A 27623-nucleotide genomic window follows, 5' to 3' on the forward strand; every position below is an offset into this window, starting at 1 on the left:
CAATGGGGGTGGGCTGGGGAGAGGCAGGCAGGCTGGCTGCCCCGTCACTTCTGCAGGGTACCTGCCTGAAACAAAACAGGTTCATTTTCCTCCAGGATATCACCTACCCCAATGCAACCTGTGATGAGGCGCTTGAAATGATCCTTCCGGCGCTTGTCTGCCACCTTCTGAAGTGTTGGGTTGAGAAGCTTTGAATCAAATTGCTCCAAAGAGTCCCTCTGGATATCTGGGACCTGCTCCATCACTGCCTTCAGCTCAGCGTAGCGAGGGCGCTGCAGGGAGAAGTACAGTTAACACAGCCCTGCTAGAAGAGGAGCCCTGCCCTCCTTAGGGGGCAATTAGCTCCTCTATCCCTACCCAAGCAGGCATGGGATTAGTTTTCCACCAGCCAACCTGGCATCTGGACAAAGAGCAGAATTTCTCACCAAGGCCTCGTAGATCTGGAAAGCCAGGTGGACAAGAGCTGCCATGCAGCCATCGTGCTGCCCGTGTATCTGTAAGCCCTTCAGCACGCTTGTGAAAAACCAGGACACGGCATCAGGCAGGAGGTTTCCCGGAAGCACCTGGGGAAGAGGCACTGTCAGCACGGAAGCAGGATACTGATACATGACTGCCTTTCTGCAGCAGCTTGGTCTTCCTGAGTGAGAAGGTGCCCAGGGATGAAGCAGCCACACTTCTCACTACATTCAGGGCTTCCTCTCCCAATCCTGCCAGAACTAATCCCTTCTTCCTCCCAGAGGTACCTGTTTGAGCAGTGGCCAGCAAAGCTGTGTTGTGGTTCTTTGGCAGGACAAGGTGTCCTTCCAGGAGAGGGATGTGTAGGCAGTGATCAACAGCGCGGTGCAAACATCCTGAAAAAAAGGGTATAGAGGGAAAAGTCAGAGGAACTATTTCCCACCTCCAGGGTTCATACCTGAAGGGAGCCAAGAAGCAATCCAGGGAGTCTGCAGGAGCTCCTCGGGGCCATCTGCTGAGAATCCTGTGTGCTGCTGCTCCAGCTGAAGGTGCTCAAAAGCACCCAGTGTGCATCATCATAGCCATGAAGAACCAACGTCAGGCAAACCTGCTCCCTTCATCACCCATGGCCTCCCATCAGCTGCTGCTCTCAAGTCAGCGCAAAAGCTTCTGAGGGGGCCACAGGAGAGGAGTATACAGGTATCAGGATGAAGGTACTCTGCACAGTGGGTTGTATTAACACTTTAGCTCCTGTGCCAGCTCTGGCAGATTTTACAGAAAAAAAAGAGCTGCTAGATTAAGTTCTTCCTTGTGAAGACTGGCACCCTGGTGGGGGCAGAGCCAGGGAGCACCTTGGAGGCTGAATGCCCAGGGCCTCGCCCACAGAAGGGCTGAAACTCTGTGGCTGCATTTTATGCTGGATCTCAACCCCCATTTGCTTCGTGGCTTCTGCAACCATTAACAAGGCCCTTAAAAACCACACATGTTCCCAAGAGATTGTCACACTGGGAAATGCTCCAGCAGCCTACGTCTCTGTAGCAGCACCTGGCTGCACCCAAAACAAGTGTGACAAGGAGTACAGAGAAAGGATGGTGGAAGTCAGAGCATGGGCTCTTACCTCCTGCTTCATCAGACACTTGCCGAGCTCGGTGAGCTCTGCGCTGGCAGGGGGAGTCACCTCTGTGGCCATCGCCTCATCATCTGCAGAGCAGAGAAAAGGCAGCACTGTGAACACGGCCTCCTGAGGACTGAGGGAGACAGCAGGAGGCACAGCGAGAACTATGCTGGGAACCAGGAGACAGCACACAGAATCATTACGCTGGCACAGTGTGCAGAATATCTCTCTCCAAGCAGAAAGCATCCCCCCTTTGTGGGGGAGGAAGGGCACCCAGCTAGCTACCTCCAGCTCTCAGGAAGACCACGCACATCCCCCTCTGCTCCTTAGCCTTCTTCTTGGTACCGTAAGAATTAGCTGCTCCAACATGCTACCTGTGAACACTACAGCCTTTGTTCCTAGGCTAGACTGGGTTTTTCTGTGAGCCCCAGACACACTGGCCAGGACAGAGCTGAAAGCTTTGTACCACACCTATACCCTTCACATAGAACTTCCAGCAACAGGCCAGCCCCTCCCTCTTAAGAAATGGGAAAAGTGCTTGCACACACCAAGGGGAGGAAATGCAAAGATGGGCATTTACTCACCGTCTCCATCTACAGCAGCAGTAGTGTTATGCTCAACACCTTTCTTAGAAACACAGCAAACAGCTGCAATAAGAGTTGCAAGTCAGAGAAGACGTTACTTCAGAATGTGCAGAGATTATCCTACAGAGTCTGATGGGCTCCCAGCAGCTTCAAGCTCCCCCAGCTCTAACACAGTATGAAGAATCTGGAAGCCCATTATAAAAGCCAAATACTGCATGACCTGGAAGGCTGAAACACCCCACCCACAGCATCCTCCCACAGTGGAACCTGCTGCACGCTGGCGGCTTCGAACTACTGACAACCAAGAACGTGCAAAACCATTTGAAGCCTAGAACCTATAACAGCAGCATCTTAAGGCAGCAAGGCAGACCAAGAAAGGAGATACAAGGTTGAGGACCTGTAATCTCAATGCAGAGTCAATTTTCCCAGCCTCTCTGCTCAAAGCCATGCTGGCAAAAACATGTTGAAGAAAGGGAACACAAAGAAATTAAATTGCTTTGCTTCCCTTCTGTCTGGCTAGAAACATGGCAATTGCCAGCAACAAAACTGCTCTACACTCAGGTTGTCCACAAAGCGGTGTCCAGTATTGGGCTCCAGGGCACAGAAAGGGAGAAGCCAGATTCTAAAGGACTGGGCTCCTACAGAGACAATGCCAAAACCATAGAGCCCTAAATGAAAGAAATAAAACTCTTCTGAAGGTTTTTAATTGATCTCTTACTAGGTTTTAGGTAAGATTTTGGCAGGTTTAACTGTCTCGCACCTAGCTTCTAAGGAGTATTACTGCTGGCCATTATACTGCACATTGGAAACTCCTGTTGGGCAAATTTCCCAAATATCCCAGGGGACCTAGCTATATTTCACTTACTGATGAGATCCATGACTTCTCGGGTCAGCAGCCTGACCAGCTGTTCCTCAAGCATCTCCTGAGACTCGGGGTTGTCATCTGCAGCATCATCCTCACTGAGGAGAACAGGTTTTAGTGTGCATCACAGAATCATAGAACAGTTTGGGCTGGAAGGACCCTTAAAGACCACCTTGTTCCAATCCCCCTGCCGTGGGCAGGGACACAATGAAGGGAGCCAATATGTTAAAGTATTCCCTCTGCCCAAGCACAGGGAATGAGTCATCATCAGGGTAAACAGTATTTTCTAGCTTTTGCTGGCAGGGCTATCCCTGGGCCAAAGGGCCACACAAAAGGCCAAAGCTCCATCCCATTCCCCATTTCCCCCTTTCAGTACTTATATCAAGGGATGACAGCTTACCAGAGCATGCTTCGCTGGTTGATCACCTGCCATTTCTGAGACAACCTCTGTTCAAGACAAAAGGGAAGACTCAATACCTTCCTAAGGAGCCATGCTGGACACAATGAAGAGAGGCCCAAGTGATAGGTGCTGACAGAAACACAGGAGCTTTAAACACAGCTCTCTTGCCAAGCCCCGTTTTGAATGGGACAAGAACTGCTACCAACTGTGCTGAAGATGCTGTGCCCGTGCTGCGTGTAGGAATCTGAGTCAGCTGTCAGAAAAATGAGGGAACACAGGCAAAAAAAAAACCCACAAAAATTCTCAGGGCTCTCGGGAGCCAATATCCACAGGTTTGAATTCACAGCAAGGGGTGCTGTGCAACAGCCAGAGTTCAATGCGCCTCAAAAGCCCAAGAACAGGCATCAAACAAGCTGTTTTCTTACCACGTGCAGATAGGTAAAGAGTGGTCCCAGCATGGGGCAGACAAGGGTTTCGTAGTATTCTGAAGGGCAGGAGAGTACCAAGGGCTTCACAAACACACCTGCACAGACCAGTTAAGGAAGAGCCCCAGCACATATGGCCAGCTGCTAGGGAGACTGCAGCACCCAAACCAGCCCATTCCACTGGGAGGCCAAGCAACAGACACTTTGCACTTTGAAGCCCATCTCCTCGCATCCCTGAATTAACATGTGGCATCTCTACACAGCAAGAGCATGAGGTATTTGGAAGCCTCTTCCCCTGACAGTTCAGCTGACAAAGCTGAGGGTGCTTAGCGCCCATTTCCTTGCTGTGAGTCTGAATGTCCAGCCCTGGAAAGCGGGCTGGGAACCCCAGATAGTCACCGCAGAAGCCCGAAGTCTAGTCAGACACCCTAAGGCTGAGATCCTACACTATTCATGCCCTCTTGCCCCCAAGAAGGCACTACCCACCCCTCATGGTGCCTCCAGGATCACACAGATCCTTTGCATTTATTCTCTCTGACCCCACGCACTGCTGTTTCTGCTCATGCCCTCCTAAGATCAACACCTCATCCACACCAGGTGTATCCCCGTTCATTTTCCTTCTCAATCACCCTTCTTTGGCTTGGCCACACTGGAAATGATGCTAGGAAGCCACCATGTTTTCTATTTACATGCTCAAAGCCTCCTTAGCTGGCCTGAGACAGTAACGGAAGGATACGGAGCATGGGGCGCAGTCTGTAATCCGGAATGTTGTTGAGGTTGATGAAAGCTGAGCTGAGAAGCTGGGTGGCGAGACCCTCAACGGTGTAGAAATCCTGTTGCATGGAGGGCCCTGCATTTCCCAGGATGTGGAAACTTCAACAAAAAAAAAGTTAGTTGCAACTCTGCTAAGTAACAGGTACCATGCCTCTGGCCTGCAAAGGTCGCAAGTACTATCATCTCGAGATTAGATAGTTACCATGTTCTCAAACAAATACTATGGAGGAATTTTAGCATGGTATCTCTTTTTTTTCCTGGGATGCCTACAGAGGGACAATTAATTAGGCATTTAAACACTAAAATGCACTTTCAAGTGCTGATGTGTCCTAACACGTAAAAGTGGCAGAGAGACAAACCAGGTCAGGATATCAGATAAGTGCTCCAATTCAACTACTAACTGCAGAAGAGCTAAAAGCAAATCTACATTTTGAGATACTTTTTCCAGCGACTGTGTTCCATGTATACGCAGTAGGTTACAATGACCGAGTGTAGTTCACCACTGCAACTTGTACTTGGACGTTACAGGATACAGCTCACATGAAAAGTCTAACTTTAGAAGAAGTCAGCACCCAGCAATAGCCCACTGCTCCAGCTGTGCAATGCTGGATTGTGTGTGGGACATCTGCTGCTCTTACCAGTTGTCGTAGAGGGTACAAAAGAAGCCCTGCATCCTTTCTAAGACCGTTTTGTAAACAGGAGAGTCATACAGCTCCAGCAGAGGCTGAGGGAGACCTGTGGGAAAGAATAAGCTTCAGCTATATTAATGAGAGAGCAGAGTGCACCTTCAGAACGTGCTGGGCAGGACCCAGCCAGCCTGACGGCAGTGAGGGAAGTACTTGGCAAGATCACCATGCAGCCAAATGGGAAGATGTGCAGCAATCCTGGTGCAAAACCTCCCTCAGAGGTCAGCCAAAGTCAGGTCGGTTGTACCCAGAGCAGAGGTATTCCCACTAAGGTTGTGTTATAGTCCCTTCATTTCTCCAAAGCAAAACTTACTGGAGCTATCGGAACCCAGTCAGAAGCAAAGCTGACACTTGCGCAGCTCCTCTAATAGCCCATTCCTTCAGGTTTGTATTAATCTCTGATGGGACACAAACTACTGCTGAACTACAGTATCAAAGTTTAGAGCAGAGATCAAAGCCCTGCTGCTTTACGTGCAGCAGTTCACAGAGAGTCTATAGGTCATGGAAAACAGATGAAGGAAGGATCTCCTAATTTTACAGATAGGAAACACAGATAAGACAAAGCAACTTCCCCCGAACTATTTCACTGCCTGTCAGAACCTGAAATTAAACCCCTATTTTCAGAGTTGTGGTCTACAATTTATCCACAAAGCCACCCACTTCTGCTTGGCTGAAAAGGCTTCTTTGTTCACAAGCTCAAGCTTGTTTTAAGACGGTTCCAAAAACCTCTTTCTAATACACCATCTGGAAACAAATGACAGGGCCATACTGCAGGACTTGGCTTTTGCCCTCCAGGATACACCTCTGCACCAGCACTCAGGGATCCTGCTGAGCACTACTTCTGCCTTTACTAATTCTGCTCAAAGGCAGACAATTACAGCACCCCCAGCCTCTCCAGCCTGAAATGCCATGTTGCAGAGATCACCACCCAGCTGGGATAAGCAGTTTGGCAGGGTACCCTTTATTTCATGCAGAAGAAACCAATTTGTCAGAGACCAGTAAGTGATTTAACTTCTTCATTTCAGCAGGTTCAAATCATAGCTGAGCTGTAAATACCATGAAGAAGCTGTCTCTCCAGCTCCTATTCACTTCCACTGCTACTTAATGACCACTGCCTCAAATACCTCCGAGAATCTGCCCACACATTCCTCCCGACAAGAAGCCCCTTACCTAGGATGGCATTCTTCTCCACCTCCAGCATGTCTAAGGCCTTTGCAAATGTCTCCCCCATCCTAGCCACCATCTCTGGCATGTAGAGATTATTGTGAGTCCTGAAACAGAAGAGCACTTGGTTTATACTCATGTGGGTAAATTCCTTTTGCCCTTGACAATGGGATCCTCTCCTTCAGCTTGTGAACAGCTCCTCTGAGGCAGATGATGAGGAAGGTGAGACCAAGCACGTGTGCATGGGATCCCCCTTCCCCACCTGCAAAAATATTGGGGAAGCTGACCCGACAGAGACATGGAGTGATTCCACCTCATGTCCTGAATCTCCTGGCTGCCCCTTCCACTTATTTCAGTTCACCCCACCCCTTGCAAGCACTGGCAGTAAAAGCTCCCAGCAATTCTCCAGTCGATGCTGGCAACAGCTTATCAGCTTGGCCAAAGGGATCAGAGAACGTATTTTAAAAACTGACAAGACATGGATTCTGTGATCTCAAAAGATCTTCTGCACCTGAGGCCCCTGCAGAGGGAGGGGCTATTTCAGCTCCAAAATACACACACTGCCCCCCAGGAATGGGTCACAGTCCCCAGAATGGCAGGTGGCATTGGAGGGACTCTAGGGAGAACATCAGTCCATCGGATGTTACTCGTGGCAGACACACGTGCCCCCTGGACAAGACATCCAGCTGGGAACAATTCCGCATCATCAGGAGGCGGCCACGGTCAGCTCTCCGCAAGGGACACCAATTCAGCCACGGGTGGCTGGTTCTTGCCATCCAGGCCAAAATGGGTCCCCTCTTAGCCAGGGTACTGACACTGAGCGCTGGACTCGGCAGGGGGTGTCTCTCTCACCTACCTCTCTCCTTTGAGACCTCAGACCTCCACTCTGGGTGTCGCCAGCTGCACACAGCACAAATCCTGCAGCCTCCTCCAAAACTGCAATGCCATTGTACCTGCTGCTAGAGGTGATCAAGGGCAACTCAGTATCTCCCCCTAGAGCAGCGTTTCCCAAAGCAGGGGGTACATGGGAATGGCTGGGGGAAGGGAGCGTGGACAGACCTCAGTATGTTCTCCAGAGTCTCAGCTTTCACTCATGTCTTAATTTCATTTTTTTTTTTTTTTTTTTGGAAGGTCTATGTTCACAATCCTGGTAACCCCGACGCAGTGACATCTGCCTGAGTTTGCAGAGAGCCTGAGTTAGCTCCGAAACGGTAACTATCCCATTTCTCTCTGCAAGTGTTAAATACTTCCCAGCTCACTGCACGTGAGGAAGGCAAGTATGTAAATTTCATAAGAAAGAGCAACACAAATGTCTTCTTAACGACCCATACTCTCATTCTGGGCTGGATCTAACACCATGCAACAGGCCTCAAAAAAGGGCACAAGCTGGTTTTATTTTCCCAAGAGGGGCCAGGGAACAGCCCAGCCTCCACAAAAGTTTGGATAATGCTGTTCCACTGACTCAAAAAACATCATTTCTGCTTGAGGATACCCTGCTTGAGGATACCTAGCTACTAAAATAACCTCCTTTTGTATGCCTCCTGTCTGCTCCATGCCAATGCTGGCTTTGCCTCATGCTGGGCAGAAGGGCAGTGGAGCGAACCCAAGGACTGTGGAATTGCAGGGGGGAACGTTGAAAACCCGCTGCTCTAACCCCAGCAGGATGGGCCAGGCAGTCATATCCTGATGCTGCGGTCACAGTCCTTGGTGGTTTCAGAGTCCTTGAAGCATTTTCTCAAGTTTGACAGTTGGGAGGGCAGATGTTCACTCACAGGCTGATCTCCCTTAATTAATACTTTAGCAAGGTCCCAGTGGTAATGGGGAGAAAATGGCTAATCAGCTACTCCCCGTAAAGAGTTAAAAAAGCATCCAACAGCCCTCGTACATGATGAAGATGTAGCCCCTAAGCATGTTCCTGCTGAGACTCTCAGCAGTAAACAGCACTTCTAGGCATCTCACACACAGGAAAACACAGAAAAAAAAAATTCAAGAGACATTTATGCTTTAGAAAAGACAAGCAAAGGATATGGCAGGACTTGAGGGAGTATATTTTTAGCGATGGTCTCAGCTCTGCTGGAAAGAGTGTCTGATGCCTAGAGAGATGGGCTTGAAGGCCAGAAGATGAGTTCTTTAGGACAGTCCATGCTTGAAGAATCTATATGCAAAGCTGGAGCCGTCTACAATGAAAACACCTACAGCATCCATGTCTATCCAGTTCTTTCACCAGCATTAACCAGCATCTCATCAAGAGGAGTTCCAAAAAAGCCTTTGTCCACGCAAACCATTTGCTGAGCCTGACCAGTCCAATTGTAACAGAACACGAGCAAATCCCAGCACAATAAAGGTGCTGCGCCCATCAGTTCGTGCAGCTACTGACTACAGAAACGTGCCTTTATCTATTAAGGCACAGAAACGTGCCTCCTTATCACAGAGGACAGGAGAATCGTCACTCAAAAAGCTGCAAGCAGTGATTAACAAAGCAACCTCGAAACAATTCTGTAAATACAGCTAGCAAGACAGAGACAAATATGGGTAGGCACAAAAAGATGCCACTCAAAACTACCTTATTTTTCCTTGTTACCTGGACTCCCTCTCACTCTTCTCAGCTCTTTGGTCTCATCCATGACCTACCTTCAAGCTACTTACCTTGGCAAAAAGTAAACAAAAAAAGCAAGCAAATGGCTTAGCGACTTTCACTGTCTGCAAGCACAGCAGAAGAATACCACACAACATCCAGAGAGCAGCAGACCCAACTGCTCAGCCTGCAAAATGCCCTTTTTTTGCATACTGGTGCCTGACTTATTCAATTCAGCTGCTCAGTAGGATCTGTCCCACTGCTGCTACTTGCAGATCTGCTCACACAGTAACCAACGCAATCTGTGAGGACCTCCACCTCCTGCTTAAGCACATGAGCAACACTAGACCTTGCTTATCCGCACAGTAAGCTGCCTTATGGCACAGAGCTAAGAGAAGCATCCATCCCCAAGCAGCAATGCAACTATGTTCCTGAAGGCATCCTCAACACAGGCAGCTTTCCTGCCAGCAGTCTTCCTCATATCCCTGTACTTCTTGCCTGCTGACAGGCTGCTACAGATTCCACGTTCTCTTGTGTAATCCATATTAAAGAGGGCCTGAGGAAGCAGTACATGGAAAAGGTACTCAAAGCCAGCGAAAAACACACCAGAAGCTCCACAGCACAAGCTCCAACTTCTCCAGAAAGACATAATCACCATCAATATTTGCACTGAGCAGCTACGAGTTTGCAGTTGTCACATAAAGAGGCCTCTACATTCAGCAGCAGCCAGGAAAGGTATGAAGTGGAGCATCTACTGCTCTTAATACACCAGCCGTTTGGTTCTTGTCGGAGCATCCAGCCTTAAGAAAAGCCTGGATACCTCTGAGTGAAGGACAGGGTGCACCATGTATGTTACCACCACATGCTCAGAAAATATTTCGGTCTGCAGTGGAGACGCTCAAACACCACAGATGCATTATCTCAAAAAACAGCAAGGGAGCCTCTTCTTTATGTTGATGGGGAAGCACTGGCAGCAGAACATAGCTCATGCATTTTCCTGGAGGTGGTAAACAAGCAGGCACAGAACTTCTGCTTCTTTACAGGAAGTGCAGCAGGAGTTTGACAGAAGACAGTTTGGTAATAGCCTCCAACGCTTGTTGTAAAAGAGATCCCAAGTGTTTTTAGTAACGCATAAGTTCTGGCAAGAACAGTGATCACACAAATGAAAAGTCTGTCCATTGCAGCCTGTTCAGACCTTGGCCACTGGTTTAGTTCGTCTCCCATAATATGGAGCACATTCCAGGCTCTGGAAGAAACGGCATGAGGCAACTCTACCAAACCTCTCCCAAAAGCTCACTGATAGAATCTTCAACGTTCCGGGATAAAAGGCCAAAACACTTCAAGCACAGCTCCGCAGCCATGACAAGACGGTTCAACTGTGCCCATTGGACAAAGTATCACCTGGTGTGCTACACAGAGCTTTGCATTGAGAAACACTGCTAGGGTAGGCCAAGACATCACATGCTTGTCTTACCAGTCCAAGCATGTTGCTTCGCACTGGAAGCAGCACGGTCTTGAGCTCAGTGGCTACCAAACACGCCTGACTACACAGAGCTTGAGTAATAGGGCCCCTTTCCTCACAGACATTCGAGCTGAAAAATCTACATAGATCTGAAAATGCTCTTTCCCAACAGGCTCCTGCCAAGGACAGAGCCTCAAGTTTTCAAGTATACAACATGCACCATTATCTCAGAAAACTGCCACATAAGCTTGGCAAAATCCCAGTGTCAGCAGTTACCCCATGACAGATTCCTCCTTTATAATTCTAGGAACTGTGTTATTCAGGATTCCCCTTTTCTGCCCTCTCTTGCTCCCTCCTCTGGCTGCCCCAGATGTACGCAACACCAGTGACGTGCAGAGAGGCACTGCAAGGTAGCAACAGCCTGAGAGTATGCATCCACTGATTTCAATAGCAGACAGTGCTTCAGGAGGCTGGTGTTCACGTTTGGCAAAACCAGCTTAATTTAACACTGAAGAGAGAACAACGCAAACGGGATGCGATGAGAGCTGGGACTGCCCTGGTGGTGACTGGAGAGGTGGCCTTGTAGGGGCTGAGGGCAGAGCAGAGATGTTAGTCGAGAAACCATTAACTGGGTGGCAGATTTATAGCAGTGGAGGTGGGGGAGGCAACCCCAGCCCAAGCTCCCATTGGCTTTGATGGACTCTTGTAGGACAGGCCAATGAACATTCAGAAGGCTCCAGTTTCCCCAGTGCCATTCCCCACTGTGAACAGTCAGGAACAGTACTTGGGCACCTGCAACCAGCCTGTGTTCCTGCTGGCTTCACTGGGAGAACATGCTCTGAGCATAATATGTATTTATTACACTTTGGCTTTCAGAGAATTTTAAGTCAACATAAATGATTTCAAGTCAACTTGACCCACCTTATAAGAGCAAGTAAGTTGTCAAGAAGCTTCAGGACCTGCTCAGTACAGGGATTACGGTAGATTGGACTTCCACTGGGCATGTATCCCACCAGGAATCCTCCAGCTTTCGCCTCTTCAGTAGCAGCAGGCCAACGAGCTCGTTTCACAACTCCCAGAATAGTGTACACACAAAAGCTTATCTGCGGCAAGAGATGTGCAGAGAGTTTCTTAGCCAGAGCACAACCTGAATAAATAAGTTTCCAGAGAAACACATAATCATCCCATCTCAAAGGGATCACTCTACCGTGAGCCCAACCTGGTGACAGGAACAAACTGGTGGGTTTGCTAACAAGAAAACACAGCAAACGATCATGCTTCATTCCATCATCTTCAGTGACCCTTGGCCATGGCAAGACAGCCTAGGAACAAGCTGTTAGACAAAGCATCAATGCGTACAGTCTCATGAGTATGCAAGAAACCATGCAAGTTGCCCTCTAAAAGGAAGGGTCTACAGCACCAGTCCCTTAACTCCTTCATGTGCTGGGATGGATCTGGAGATCTGTGATGACACAGTGGTCAAACTGCATTAGCACCAAATCACAAGCACAGCTGTGTGGACTGCATTTCAGTGTCTTCTACAGACCTAAAGACAGCAACTCCATCTGCAGTCTGTCCAAGAAGTGAAGACATGTCACTAGCAACTTGAACAACATGAATCTCCTTGGATGAATTTTAATTACATTCCATGCTGCAGCCTTAGCATGACACTTTCCATAGTGCCTGGCTTGAAAAGCACAATTCACTGCACCCTATTTCCAAAAATCATTAAACCAATCATAGAATCATAGAATCATCTAGGTTGGAAGGGACCTTTAAGATCATCTAGTCTATCAACCTAACTGACAAAAAAACCATCACTAAACCATGTCCCTCAGCACCATGTCAACCCGTCTTTTGAACACCTCCAGGGATGGTGCCTCAACCACTTCCCCGGGCAGCCCATTCCAATGCTTGATAACCCTTTCAGTATAAGAATTCTTCCTAATATCCAACCCGAACTCCCCTGTCGCAACTTGAGGCCATTTCCTCTAGTCCTGTTGCCTGTGACTTGGGAGAAGAGACCGACCCTCACCTCTCTACAACCTCCTTTCAGGTAGTTGTAGAGAGCGATAAGGTCCTCCCTCAGCCTCCTTTTCTCTAGGCTGAACAACCCCAGCTCCCTTAGCCTCTCCTCATAAGACCTGTGCTCCAGACCCGTCACCAGCTTCCTTGCCCTTCTCTGGACCCGCTCCAGCACCTCAATGTCTTTTTTGTGGTAAGAGGCCCAAAACCGGACACAGCACTCGAGGTGGGGACTCACCAGTGCTGAGTACAGGGGGACGATCACCTCTTGAGTCCTACTCACCACACTGTTCCTGATACAGGCCAAGATACTGTTGGCCTTCTTGGCCACCTGGGCACACTGCTGGCTCATGTTCAGCTGACAGTCGACCAACACTCCCAGGTCCTTTTCTGCCAGGCAGCTCTCCAGCCACTCTGCCCCAAGCCTGTAGCGCTGCATGGGGTTGTTGTGACCCAAGTGCAGGACCCGGCACTTACCCTTATTGAACCTCATCCCGTTGGTCTCAGCCCATCGATCCAGCCCGTCCGGATCCCTCTGCAAAGCCTTTCTACCTTCCAGCAGGTTGACACTCCCACCCAACTTGGTGTCGTCTGTGAACTTACTGAGGGCGCACTCAATCCCCTCATCCAAATCATTGATAAAGATGTTAAAGAGAACCAACTGCTTCTCCAAACCAAACTCTGCCACAGAAAGAGCAGGGAATAGTGTGCTTCACTCTGCTGAACAATCTGTGTTTTTGCAAAGCTTACAAAGCTCAAAGAGGCAAAAGCCAGCCTGTTATTCTGCAACCTGCAAAAACCTACTGATTCGGATCCTAAAAAAGTAGATGATCAAGTAAGATCTTGTGTGTAACCACAACAGAAATGAGGGATGCAAGGAAACAGGTCTTCTCTTGCTAAGGATTACACCTCTCCAGGTAACGATACTCACTCTAGAGCGGTTCAGGCCACTGGGATCTTCCAAGACTGGATCAGCAATTTTGTTGTCTGCACCCACATAGGAGATAAAGGCTTCAGGATCCAAGAGAACTCTGGCATCAACAAAAGACAGCAACGGAGATTATTGTTTGTACCAGAGAATTTGAACAGAGCTTTGTACTGGCAATGAACATCTTAACAAATACAGAGCAGGCTAGAGAGACTCGCTAGTGCTCCACACTGGATCTGGGAATATGATAAAAAGCACCAAAAATGTGTGCACTCTCCAAACATCTCCAGTTCTTCTGGGCCATGGGGACCTAAAACCTTTGAAGCTCTTATGAAGATAGCCCTGATGGGAAAATGCTTGTTCACACACACAGCTGCCCAGGGCTGCAGGACATCTCAGCTTTAGTAAGGAGAGCTCATCCTCCTTGCTTCTTCTGGAGATGAGCAAAGACATCTTCTACTTCTCATTTTCTGCAAATGCTTTCAGTGTGCTGGGAAGTGTTCCCCTATCATCCTAAACAATTCTTACCTAGCAATTTTTAACAAACAGCATTTAGACTCAGTTGGCAGTTTCTGAACTGCAGGAGAACTATTACCACAATGACTGCCCAGAGCACAGGAAGTTACAAGGCAGCCCACCATCTTCACATTATCACGCATTCCCTTATCAGGCACATTACCTCTGCGACACATCCAGCTCAAAGCTCAGAAAAACGACCCGTACCTCTGCATCTCTGGAGAGAGCCATAAGCCAGCAACAGGAGCCATGAGCTCCTCCAGGAACGCTTTCTGCCGCTCATAGTCCTTGAACTGGTTGCTGATGAGAACAAGGGCCTCCATAAGGGCACACTTCTCCATCTGCGTCAGAAGTAGTTCATTGGACAGCAGCTGCTTCACGTGGTTGTACAACATCTCAAAGTTTGGCTAGAAAACACATCCAAGTGGAAGAGCATCATGCATAAGGTGTAGAGAAGAGCTACGGGGGCAGGCAGAGGTGGTGTGTACTTTACTATGCAGAACAGCTGGAGGAGCATATCTAGGTTACCTTTTCTCTACATAGTCATCTCCTTCTCAGTCTCAAGTTTCTGTGAATGTTCAGTCTAAAAGAACCTCTTCTCTTCCCTACCCCTCTTCATCATCCTATATCCGGTTTACTTTAGTTCCCGGAATGACTGAAATAAGCAGAGGAAATCTCTCTCTTCTAGGCAGTCATATCCCCTACAGCAGTGTCACACCTCAAAATTGTTCTCGTGCTTTTATTTGCTCACAGAAAGTACCTCGCTCCTTTGGCTTTCAAGTGCCAGATTCTTCCATCTCTTTGCTCACAACTATGTTAATAACGATTCATACGGTTATCACTATCTCCATAAAGAATGGTTGACTTTCTTCCCTGTCCACTCTAGTTGCCACCGTGTCTTCCTGTGCCTGTATCAACATTAGCAATCACCCCCTTCATCAAAGTCATCTGAACATATTATGGGGCAGCTCTGGGCCCTTGGCTCCTCCAGTAAGGATGTCTGGCTGGCCACAGGAAAGAGAGCTGTAGTTCAAGGACCAGTAAAGTGGGACAAAGACAAACCCACTAGTTCCTAGCAGCTATTGAAGAATGCAGAGTGGAATCCCTAAATTACCCTAACTAGCATCCTCAAAAAATGTCTTTGTTTAAAATAGGAATGTCCTATGGTGCTCCCATAATCCTAGAGCCAGCCCACACAAACACCGCTAAAGAAAGGAGTTCAGAGCTACGCAAGTTGCATGCAGGCTATTTAGTTCAGCAAAACCGAACAAAATACCAGCTCATAGACTTTAAACATGTTTTTTCTAGTCTCCTCAAACTAATCCAGAAAACAAATAATCTCCTCTTGCTCCTACATTCTCTGATGTAACAGAAGAAAGTCTGGAGATTAGTCATTGCTAGTGGTCTTCAGCTAAGGAATCAATTGAGACCACCACAAGTGACCAAATGGAAATTCAGCAAACATTCCCAAAAATTAATCTAGTACTGCTTGTGTCCTCCTCATCATCCCATTTAACTCACCACCTTTTGATTTAACTCATCACTATACAATTCAACCCCACAGGCAGAAAATTTTTCAGGGGCTGGGAGGAAGAAGGGAAGTGCAGGGAATAAAACACTTTGCCTTTGTGCAGCAGGAGTGTTTCTTGGAAGAAAAGCAGAGGCTGTAGCCAAGGCAGCTGAAGATCCCACAAAATGCAGCTGAAATTGAGGCAAGACTCTTTATGATAGAGTTGAATTTACATACCAGGACAAGCTGAGGGTAATCCCGACACATCTTTATGATTGAGGAGCATGCATGCCTTCTCACATTCTTCACTGCTCGAGTTCTAGGAGCCTGGACAGACATAACAAACTTCAATGCAACAAAACAAAAGTTCAGACAAATGCAGGGTATCTTCAAGAGACAAATGCATTACATAAAGTTTTCTGCACTGTTGATTACAGATCAAAAAAGGATTCCCACAACCCCCAGCCCAAACAATCACGCAACAACCAAATTTCCTCTGGAGCAGTAGCCAACCCAAGAAACCCATGTTTGAACAAGCTGTGCTCAAGGAGAGAGGATGCCATGGATCTTACTCACTATTTCAAGATTCCAAGCACTCCCATGGTAGCTGGAAGCTTTACAGCCATCCGTCACAGCCACGTATACCAACCACTGAAGAGTGCCCATAGCTAATGAAGGGATTTCATTCTTGTGAAGGCCAACATAGACTTTGGGACTAAGTGCACTGGCCTTAGACCACACCTGTGGCCTTCTAAATTTGTGAGCCAAAGCTTATTAGGCTACATCAACCAAGAACAGATCAGTTGTATCTAGACTTCCCAGCCCTTTCCAGGAGCAGGACTATACTTGAGAGGCCTACTACAGCAGAGTTTTCAGACTTGGCATGCTCTCAAGCAGTGTATAATTGATTCCATTGTTATAGCTTATTAACAGAGAATAATTCAGACATACCTTACTTTCTTCTATAACTTCAAAGGTAACTGAAGCAAACAGCTGTGAGAAAAGGAAGGAAAAATCCAAAACCTCATGTCATTTGTTAATATCTAGCACTCATGTGTGTTTTCAGCTCAAGACTTTGGTGCTATTTTATTAAAGTCAGTGAAGAACCCTTGACTAAGTTGACAGATGTATCATCAGCACAGTAAGGCCCTGAAATAAAACATGGTGTTTACTGGCCAGACTGTGCACTTAACGTTAAGATTTAAGGCTAGGAACTATAAAACTTGTGTTATTTGATGTTGTTTCTTCCTGAACAAGACTCAGTCTCAGTTTCTCCCATCTTTAACATGAAAAATAGTCCTTCCCTGACAGCTATGCCAAGAGGATTAACTCCTGCATTTTACTACAAGGGCCTTGCACCACAAAGTCTACTTGATTTTAGCATTGTCTGCAAGTACCTACCTTGGAAAGTACTTGCGGTAGGTATTCTGGTCGATAAGTGACAAATGGGAAGAGAGCAGAGACATTGGTGAGCACACAGGACAGGATGAGAGGGTCCTTTGTTTCAAAATTAAGGACAAGCTGCAGCAGATCTATGCCATCATTCACTGGGATTTCCTACAGAGGCAAGAAAGGGAAAACAGAAGGGAAGAAGAAAGGAGGCAACACTCAGTACTTCAGCCTGTAGCACACATCCTACAACTCCTAGATCTAGGCCACGGAGCTGCTGCTATCATATCAGGACTTCTCAGCTGAACACCACTGTCCTCAAAGCAGAAAGAAAAGCAGTAGAAACCTCAATTTAACTGTTATGTGTATCTGCTGAGGGGAAGAAGGACAACAGCACTGCCATGGTTGGTAGGGCAGTCTTGAGATGTCAGTCTCAAGTCCCCATAGTATTGCTTGCACCTCTGGGAAAGGCAAATTTCCTCTCTCTTAGTTTGGCTCCCAGTTCTCCTCTTGACTCCGTCCAACAGATTCCACGCTTAACCAACTATACCAACTCATGTAATTATTTTACTGTGATTAGAACGATGAACTAAAGTGCACAAGCCTAATTTAACAAAAAAATCAAGTCAGTCTACATCAGACTGAGAAAAAAATGCTTTCCTTCCAATTTGCCTGCTGTTGAACAAAAAAGCACAAAAAAGCTTCTGATCTCCTACTCCCTGAGCATCAGTTTGTCTCATTTAGTTAAAAGTTTTTTAAAAAATATAAAATATAATCAGGGGATAATTAAAAAAAGAATGAAGTTAGGAAATTTCTGGTTAAGCAGTCCTCTTCTCTTCTAGCCAGACACTATGTCAAAGCACACCACCCGAGCACTCTCCTGTGACTTCTCATGGCATAGTGTCCAGAACCAAGACAAGCCTGACACAGTAAGCCAGTATGAGTTTGGTCCCATCTAAAGAAGGGACACTATTCCTCATGAGAATCACTCACCAAACAATCTGGTGTTCTGCATGGAGGTAACCGGCTACTACAAACTTTTCAAGGACAACGTAGCTGAAAAAACCCGCTCTTGTCAACCCAGAACAAGCCAGAAGAGCAGGCAAGAGCATCTGGTACACATACGTCTTTATCCAGGGTTCGAAACATCTGGCTGATGACACTCTCTGAGAAGAAGGTCATGGCATCCCACTGCACAAAGGATGGAGAGAAGATGGAGCAGAGACCTTCGCCTGTCTTAGCTGAAAGGAAGAGAACACTGTAGCTCTCACCACGCTCCTCTCCACATGCACACCACCAGGCTGGTAAGCTCCCACACTGCAACATCTTAGGACTCACAAGTATTTCGGTCACACAGCTCTCCCTGCAGACGCCTGGCAGGGATGCACCGGGAGCAATTAAGGTGCTCCCACATGATTTGCCTCATCCCAGTGAAGGCTCCTGACACATAAGTCTGACCTTTGAGGTACTACAGGGAGCAACACCAAGAAGTTACAGAAGGGAAAAGAAAAGGAGGGAGACTGCGTGCACAGACTCAGCACTGCAGGCAAGACTGCCCTTGGCCTGACTTTGCAGAGCACCAGGTGGCCTTTCTTCACAGGAGGGAAAGCAAGGGGCCTGACAGAGGGATCTGCCACACAGGCAGAACTTCCCTGGACAAAAATAATCAATATGTTATAGAGAAAACAAGGTCCAAATAATTGTAAAATTGTATCAGAGGGACAGATGCATGTGTTTTACAGAGAGATTTGGGGGAGGGAAAGGAGAAGCCAGGAACTTTACATTAGCTATTCCATAGGTAAACTGCAAAGGGTTAAATTTGGGTGGGGTGGGTTTGATTTGATTTTGGTTTTAACTTGCAAAGACCTTAAAAGCCTGAAAACCTAGTGTTGAGTCTTGGCTCCCCCTTGAAAAAAAAAATAAAAAAAGGCAAAGAAGTTTCTTCTTGGCTTGAATCATAAACCAAATCCCACATCCATATTTTTTTTTTTCAGGTAACTCACAGTTCATGGGTCCTGTATCAACAGGAGCTGTGAGCTGGTACTTCAACCATTCACCAGCCATTTGGAAGCCAGTTCGAGGGTCCAGACGACAAGCCATCCTCATCACCTCTCCTTGCTGGGCTCGGAAAGCTGCAGTGAAAAAATGAGACACCATGCGACAAGCTGATGCTGCAAATGCTCCCTTCCCCAAAGCTCACCTGCAGCTTTGCACACCTGGGAACATTATGGACTGTTGCTCTGGCAATAGCTCTGTAGTAAGCTCAGATACACAGTCAGTAAGCTAGGTGCAACAGGATGGGCAATTTTTGAAGCAATTTAAATGGACTAAAAAATGATGGATTAACATAAAAAGAAGTACAATTAAAATGCAATATGAATTATGAAAATCTATGCTAAACCCAGATTTACTGCAATTAAGCTTCTATTTTTCATTTATAAAAATATCTCCAAACTATACACGTTTGCTGCTTACAAAGCACCTTGAGATACTGAGACAGGAAACCAGCATTAGATAACTACCACTTCCGTCAGCTAGGCACACTTTCTCTACGTTATTCAACTTAACCCAGTTCAGATTCTAGGCTGACAAGCTAATGCGAACTCAAAAAACCCAAAGAACCCTTGTTTTCAATTTCAGATACAAAACGCAAAGAACAGAACAGGAACTAAATTTGTTCCAAAATATTCCAGTACACGACCACATAAAAGAATCAGCTCTGCTGACTACAGATGCAACCTGCATTGTTTAAAAACGTTGTTTTATCAAGTAATTTTATGTTGTGTTTCAAATCAGTTTTATTTTCTTACGTATGTAACACCTTCAGTATCACTTAACTCCCTAAAACTATTTCAAATTCTGGCTTTGTGCATTTACCTACTTTTTGATTTCCACCCAAACAGAGTTATTACGGTAAGTAAAAAATAAACTATCTAACAAAAAATAAAAAATGGAACACTTAAAATCTTCAAACATAAATGTAAAAAGTAAGAATTTAAGTAATTTATTAAGTATATCCTCACAGCCACCAAGTGAGTACCAAACAATATCAGCCAGTGAGAACTAGCTTTGGTTTTGGGAATTAAAATACAAAAAGAAAAAAATTTATTAGTACCCAGGGTTCCCCATTTGCAATAAGATCATGATTAAATTTGGCTATTTTAATTGCTCAAGTCTACCTATTGGTACCGAACCAGATACTTCTTAGCAGAGTCAGGACACATCTTCTTTCTGGAATGATATTTAAAGTCTCTTGTAAGCTGCCTTCCTCTCCTAACCTGAGCAGGACTCCAGGCTGTTTCATTTCCTCCTCTAAGTGACCAAGAAGCACGTTTTCTTTGACACTAGGTAGCAAATACTACCAGGCCACCTACCTGGCCAGCAAGCAAAATAATAGCAAAAAGTAAGTAAAATGGAACGCCTGAGCTGACACAGGAAAATCTTAAATTAATTTAACTCTAAGGTCCAGGTTTAAAGAGTCAAGACACAAACAGAAGCTGCCAAGCCAACATGGTAGGCTTCAAGCTCAGCCAGCAACTGCAATTAAGAGGAAAGGCACAGACAACAGCTTCCACATGGGGTGATGGCAACTTACAGTTGAAGAAGGCATTGAAGTCCTCATCACTATCAAAATCAAAGCGGGAATATTCACAACTGGGGCTGTCTGTTTTAGAGGGAAAGCCCACCTGGAGACAGAACAGGCAAGGTCAGGAAGGAAGAGAAGTCACTCATCACAGCTAAGACTGTAGGCAAGGAGCAGATGGCAAAATGTTGAGATAAGCTGTTTGCTCAGCGGCCTGGAGATCATCTCTCTGGCAGACACAATAAAACTGTAGTTTCTCCCCCAGGACCCACAGGCCATGTTCACCTAGGCACCTTCTCACACCTATCTGGCCACAGGTCCCACATACCTTCACTAGGTTGGTCATAGATGCACGAAGATACTTGGGAATCATGGCCAGCAACAAGGGGTCACGAGACAAAACTTCATGTCGAAAGAGGGCTCCCCATGTGATCTGGGTGGAAGAACGCAGAAACTGGGGAGAGAAGAGGGAAAAGAGGGTAACAGAGAAGTATTTCAGTGCTGGAATCTCCACTGCTAACATGAAGTGTTGCTAGCAGAAGGCAATGGCAAATTACACAGACTATTTGGTTGAGGCCAAGGCACCCTGCAGGCATAACTCAAACTTCCAGAATGACAAAACTTAAATAGTAGGGCTGATTGCAAATTCTGCACTTTCTACTCAGCACCTCTGTGTCAGGCACTGTCCCTAATGGGGTGGTAACAGAGGAGAAAACGCTCTGCCTTCCAGGGCTCCAGCTGAAATGGAGAGCCTGGAAAGCAGTATTTGGCAGCTGAAGTTCTGCGGTCTCCTATAGGTTAGCTCAATTATGTATTCACACATTCTAACATGGACATAAAAAGACTTTCAGCCCTTTACATACCTGGCTGGGATGGGTCGTGAAGGCTAAAAATGAGTCAAGATATTTTCCAAAGTTGGCTGGTGTTTCCACATCAGCATCCGAGCCCTATTAGGAAGACAAAAAATTTCAGACAAAATACTAACTATATGTCATGCTGGGCTCAAAAGTGGCATGTCACTGGGTAAAGCAGGAGCAGTACATCCAAGGCCACAGGCTGTAAAGGAGCAGAGTCAAAAACATCAAACAACTGCAATTTTCTCTGAAATCAGTATAGCGTGAGGAGCAGCAAGTTCTGCTGACCAGCCTGGAGGTGCCAGAGACAGCACCACCTTCACTGAAGAGAAAAGGGTGACTTCTCAAATATTAGAGTTCCATTAAAACCAAAGTCATAACCACTGCTGCTGCCATGAGTCACAATTTTCCCCCTATTGGGTTGAGCCCACCCAGCAGTACCAAAGTGGAGCAATTCTCAACTGCAGAATTTCACAAGCAAATACACCCAGACGACTTCACACCCATTGCTCCAAATGTTTCCTGCATTTAACATACGGACAATTCTTACCAATACCTTTGTGGCAAGTTTGGCAGGAACATAAATTTTACCTGGAGCCATAAATTCAAGGTTTTGCTGCTTCTTGCTAATCACAATGTGACCTGGTGCCCTCAAGATCCCTGTTCTGGAGCTGTACAGCTCAAGTGCTGCCTCTCCCAAGCCATCGTGGATGAGAGGACTCAAATCCCCATCTCATGACTTCATTCCAGACTAACAGCTCCCACTGCCTAAGCGCAAGTGAAGTCACTGAAAGTAATAACACACATAGGACTTTTTTGCTTTCCCTCCCTGTGAGAATTTACTCCGGTGTCACTTGCCCAGGCTGGCTGCCTGTGTCTCCCCACGAACAACAGCATCTCTCAACAAGCCTGCCTTCCTTACTGTAAAAGCACCGCGCTGAACAGAGGGAGCAGGAATTCAGCAGTCAGCACGGCACACGAAGTACCAGTGTGTGTCTTCACCTCAACATTGACAAAAAGCATTAGAAAGATGAACAGCAGGAAGAAAACCTGTTTTTTCTTCAGTTTGAGAGAATCTTAGAAGAACGAACAGGTATACTTTTTGAGTTATTTGTAATAGGAAAATTTAAGAGGCTTCCAACACAAGGGTAATTTCCTGGAGTAATTTTTCTGTAGCAGTAGACAGTAAGAAACTTGACCAATTTTCAATAAAGCTTCAGCATTTTACAAAGGTTACAGAAGATGACTTTTGATGACAGCCGAGGCCTGGAATCAGTCAGGGTCCCTCCATATTCCTATGATTTGGCAGGATACAGTTATCTCACTTGCAAGCAGAGCCATTTCTGCCTTTTCCAAATGTGTGGAGAGAACCCTAGGCCTATCCAATGTGCAGAGATAACCCTGGTCCTACCTTCAACTGGGGCTGCCTCAAGCCCAGCCCTAAAAATTAGCTTTGCCAGGGTTGCATCTGGTATTAGTAGAAACTTACTAGCAATGCACACAGCTGGCTGCCCAATGCGCACAAAACTTGGCAAAGTCTCTTCAAGAAAACATAGTGCTTCTCCACCAGGCCTTCTCCATCTGCTGTCCTGGGAATGAGGGGAAAAACAGGATCACAGTTAGTCACGGTGTAGGTAACAGGCACACTGCTATCTATCTCGTAGACAAAAAGAGGACGAGAACAATTTCATTTTATCACAGTGGGATTTTATTTGCTATTATCAAGAAGTACTGCTTTATGGGTATCTAAAACCTCTGTAATTGCCTCTCTAAAAGAGTCCCTCCTGATCAGTTTCAGGCTAAAAAAGAAAGCTGGGGAAGCTGTGATATTTACACCGATTTGTCCTTCCATTATGTGATTTGAAAAAGCTTGCAGTTTTTCAGGTTTTTCAAAATAAATGGGGGTTTTGTTCTCTCCTAACCCAGTCCCAGCTTCCTGCAGTTAAGCAGCAATACCTTTTGTAAATTGCATCTACAAAGCCATTTGTATGCAGTTTTGTGTGAAATTACAGCAGCAGGATGGTACTCACTGGGCAGCAGAGAGAATGTAGTGCATGGCAACATCTCCAAACAAGACCATCAGAGGCTTCCGATCCTCCAGCTTACCCTATGTGTAAAATACGCCAAAAGCCTCCATTAGAACATACTTATTTATTTCCATCTGCAAGTGAAATTAGGAGATCCCCAGCTGTCCTTCCACCTGGGGAAGTGCTTACAGTCCACAAATTATTTCTGTAAAAACTTGCCAAAATATCTAAGGTATTCCTGATCTCAAGGGATTTCCGCAAGCAACCCCACCACAGGAACTTTAAACTAAAAAACTGATCCTGAGGCATTAACTCCTCTTCACTGCAGACTGGCTAGTTATGTAAAGGCACCTGATAAACACTCAGCCTTGATACTAAGCTGCTTGTGAACGCATGTGTCAAAATCACTTGTTTAGATCCTCCTGTCATTGCTCTGAGCTGCCAGACAACACAGCTGGTGACAATATTTCCCACTTCACAGTCGTAGGGAAAAAAAGGTTAACGGGGATCTCCAACTTCAAAAATGCAAGGAGAGCTGAGCACAGAAGTTGGAGAGGGTTCCAACAGTTGCTATATGTATTGTGTTGGCATAACATTCACGCTAAATATCATCAATATACGCAGCCAAATTTGAATTTTGTTTCTTAAATAAAAGGGCAAAGATATCATTGCTCAATTTGAAGTATTATATAGGAGAACAGGAGGAAAACAAAGGGGACCCAGAGGAGCTGAGGAGGAGAACTCACTTTCCTGCTGACAGCAATCAGTAGACACTCTGCTGCTCCTATTTGGAGCTCAGGTTCATTTAGGAGCAGACACAACATCTCCAAGAGCTTGCAGTTGTCTGCTGTGATGTGGCTCAGGGCCACCCAGTCAATGTAGCCAGCCAAGGTGTTGAGTGCTGCTATCCCCACACGGCAGTTTGCTTGGGCCTGCGAACAGAGAGGAGGCAAGAGGTCAGAGCGAAACACCAGTTCCCGCCTAAAGCCATAAACCCTGGAAGAACAGTATCAGAAACCACTGAGAGTGAGGTGGCAGCAGAAGGGTACAAGTTCTCACGCTAAGGATGCCAGTTAAGGCCTGGGCACTTCTCCACTTGTGCCTCATTCTTTCTTCTCCAGAAATCTGTATTATGGGTGAACAAACCCACCTGTAAATGACTATCGCAGGTAACAGACTCCAAAGCCTGGAGAAACCTGGTTCTAAGCAATCTTAGTCTTAAGAAACACTAATGCATTAATTCCTGCACATCTCCACTCACCTTTGGCTCCTGAGCCAGATCAGTCTTCTGAAAAAGAAAACAAGAGATGGTAAGTGAGCAGCTACATCACATGCTTCCACCCAGGCACTGCTGGACAGGCTTATTCTCGAGAATGTAGCCAGAAGCAGCTTCACAGAACAGCTCCCTAGTGACAGAGGCTGCAACACAGTCTCCTGCTCGGGACATCGCTGCAGCCATCATAACCACCTCCACAGCCCCCTGGCAGGGAAGACAACAGGACTTTCAATTGCAAGTTAAGCCATGATTCCCTTCTCATCCAAAAGATGATACTCCAGTCAGCAGGCATCAGGGAGACACAGGGGACAAGAAGGAAAGGAATTTCAGTGCTTCCTGGAAGCTTCCAGAGAAGAAACTCTTGACCTTTTAGAGCATCTTACATCCAAAAGCCAGACTCTGAAAGATGCTGGTGGCTTTTACGTGCTGAGATTGATGTCTGAAAAGGTTAAGGGATTTGTCCACAGTCAGAAAGGCAGCTGGAGAGAGAGCTGGGGCAAGAGCTTACAGCCTGACTCCCAGTTCCAAACACTTAACAGCAGCAATGAACTGCTTGCACCATCTTTTTGACCAATGCAAATGAGTTCCTCAGACACTCAGGTTTGATATGACAAGCATTTCTTTCTGCTGCAAGGTTTTGGTTTGGAAACTCTGTCCATCAATGTATTCAGTGCAGTGATTTTAAGTTAATTTGGTTGTGTTTCAAGCATTTACCTGAGCCACCATGCCAGAACTGCGTAATTGTAAGCACTGCAGATTATGGTCTTGTGGAACTGCCCATCATCTTCCCCAGTCTCAGTGTGCAGACGGGGAACTGAACACCCAACCCTCAGAGTTTACCCTGTGTGCAAACATCCCAAAGATCTGCTAACCTGTGGAGTGGTGAGGGCTTCTTGTTCCTGGGGTGCTCCAACCTTGCCAATCAGAAAGATTCCACCGTTAGCAGAAGCAGCCACACTTCAGAGCCTCAAGCACTGCAATTCAAACCTTACCTGGAAATGCATTTCAACCAGACTACAAAATGCACCAGGGTCTCCCACCCACCACCATGAATTGCACAGAGAACTGTCTGTTCTACTTCAGCATGTCAGCACACCAGGAAAATGAACAGAAGTCAGATAGGAGAGGGTTTTTCATCGCCTCACAGTTTTACATTTAGTGTATCTCTGGATTTTAAATCACAGAAAAAAAAAAACAAGAGATACACCGTAGCAACTTATTTCTAGATTGCTTTCTCGATTGTGCTTCACTCTCAAATCCACTTCCTTCTCACAGGAACAGACTGGGGTAGAGACTTGCCTTCACCAGCCATCTTGACCAACCTGCACATCTCTGACTCTAGGTAAGAATTCAGGAAAGAAGTCTCTTTACGCAAAAGGGAAGAACATTCCTCACCACAACTTGACAAAAAACGGGCTTCCTGACCCAAGCTCTCAGAGAAAAGGACCACAGAGGCCCAGATGCAATGCTGAGACATCAGAAACTCATGCATTTTGGTGCATCGCCACAAAGACACCACTACAGCATAAGAGAGCAGATGCGAGCCCAGGACGGCATCTCTTTACCACTGTGTGTTACATAAAGTACCCCAAATCTACCCATTTCTGCTACAACCACACCTTTGTTTTGCTACGCCATACACCCCTCGTGTCAGCGGAGCCTTCCACCAGTAAGGATAAGGCACTCATCCACTCAAGCCATTTAGACCAGCAAATCCAAACTATCAACACTAACCCTGTCAACCTTGTGCACTCAGTCTCCCTGACCAGCACCGACTTCCCGGGCCACAGCAGATCCCCACCTCACAGCGACAGCAGCAGATTTCAGACAGTTTCTGCACTTGCTTCCCCAACAACTTGAGAGCTGTACCCCAATTCCTAAACACCTCCAGCACTGGCTGAACCCAAGGAAAGGAAACTCTTACCATGCGTCTGTACTTGTTGACATTCTGCTGCAGGGTAGTTAGTAGGAAACTGAAGATCTTCTCCATGTTCTGGGTGAGAGTTTGCTGGATATCTCGTCGCCGCTGGGTAGGCAGAGTTTGAAAAGTTACCACATCCTCTGCCAAACGTAGGAGGATGAACATCACCAGTTCTGTCTGAGTTTCCTGGTGTCCCAAAATGAAATACACTCCATCAGCACAGTTCAAACATCAAAAATCCCTAAAATCCAGCTCAGAGATGTAGAGAGACAGTGAGTATGCATAAAGATACGTCACATCTTAGAGAAACAAGAGAGGATGATGGTCCTCTCTCTGCTGAAACCATCTCCTAGAATAACCTAAACTAGTGAAGATTTTTAAGTCCATCATCAGCCTGTCTCAAGTGACCACCTTGAGGCTCTCTTCGGGACAATGGAAGATTGAAACCCACACTATGAGCAAGCAGAAGAGAACAGACAGGTGTGTTTCATACCCCTTGCTTGGAGAGAGTATCCAGCTCCTTTAGCATGTCAGGCCAATGCTGAGGCCACTCACGCTTGATCATCTCCACCACAATGCGAGACAGAACATCCTTGATGTGACTTTCCTCCTCCAGAATACTTTGAGTTCCCTGTGATAGAAGAGGGGCAGAGTTACACAAAACAGCAAACATCAGACATTTGTAATTCTGACCTGGGAAACACAGTGATTGCAAATATTCTAAACCACACAAAATAATAACAACAAAACACAACATTGGGCAGCTCTTCATCCCAGCTACCTTGAGTGACACTCCTACCCTCCCAATCACCCATAGCTAGTGAACTCTGGGCAACAAAAGGATTCTCCTCAGAAGAAGGTCACTTGGTCACAAGAGCAATCACAACAATAGAGAACACGACTAAGATAACGACTTTAGTATTCTTGCAAAGGATAAGAACATCCACATTTACTGAATTTCCTCCTAAGGAAAGATAAAGTACCTTATATATCTCATCCAAGCCTCACAACCTCCTGCCATGTGAGGTGACATGGTTAGTGACTACAAGACAGAGAAAAGCATTGGAACAACCAGAGATGCACAGCAAGAAA

The 27623-nt window shown here is 46.4% G+C and overlaps 1 protein-coding gene across 2 annotated transcripts in view; it reads right to left on the reverse strand.

The window, feature by feature from the left end:
- XPO5 (exportin 5) overlaps positions 1-27623 on the reverse strand; it is a 31250-nt gene that overhangs the window by 2154 nt on the left and 1473 nt on the right. The window contains exons 4-31 of one of the 2 annotated variants that reach the window (XM_074168063.1): positions 27025-27162; positions 26535-26717; positions 24596-24622; positions 24081-24266; positions 23338-23414; positions 22797-22896; positions 21317-21400; positions 20782-20907; positions 20466-20556; positions 18874-19002; positions 17996-18111; positions 16883-17038; positions 16433-16474; positions 15719-15808; positions 14179-14378; positions 13459-13558; positions 11424-11605; positions 6472-6572; positions 5254-5350; positions 4578-4714; positions 3842-3939; positions 3417-3463; positions 3020-3114; positions 2155-2217; positions 1574-1656; positions 744-851; positions 426-563; positions 108-272 (exon numbers count right to left, since the gene is read on the reverse strand). In XM_074168063.1, coding sequence (XP_074024164.1) covers positions 108-272; positions 426-563; positions 744-851; positions 1574-1656; positions 2155-2217; positions 3020-3114; positions 3417-3463; positions 3842-3939; positions 4578-4714; positions 5254-5350; positions 6472-6572; positions 11424-11605; positions 13459-13558; positions 14179-14378; positions 15719-15808; positions 16433-16474; positions 16883-17038; positions 17996-18111; positions 18874-19002; positions 20466-20556; positions 20782-20907; positions 21317-21400; positions 22797-22896; positions 23338-23414; positions 24081-24266; positions 24596-24622; positions 26535-26717; positions 27025-27162 — 3159 coding nt within the window. Of the gene's footprint in view, positions 1-107; positions 273-425; positions 564-743; positions 852-1573; positions 1657-2154; positions 2218-3019; positions 3115-3416; positions 3464-3841; positions 3940-4577; positions 4715-5253; positions 5351-6471; positions 6573-11423; positions 11606-13458; positions 13559-14178; positions 14379-15718; positions 15827-16432; positions 16475-16882; positions 17039-17995; positions 18112-18873; positions 19003-20465; positions 20557-20781; positions 20908-21316; positions 21401-22796; positions 22897-23337; positions 23415-24080; positions 24267-24595; positions 24623-26534; positions 26718-27024; positions 27163-27623 lie in introns of both variants that reach the window. The other variant, XM_074168061.1, reaches the window with a different exon arrangement.

The sequence above is a fragment of the Numenius arquata genome, chromosome 2 (assembly GCF_964106895.1).
Source record: "Numenius arquata chromosome 2, bNumArq3.hap1.1, whole genome shotgun sequence".
Taxonomy (NCBI): domain Eukaryota; kingdom Metazoa; phylum Chordata; class Aves; order Charadriiformes; family Scolopacidae; genus Numenius; species Numenius arquata.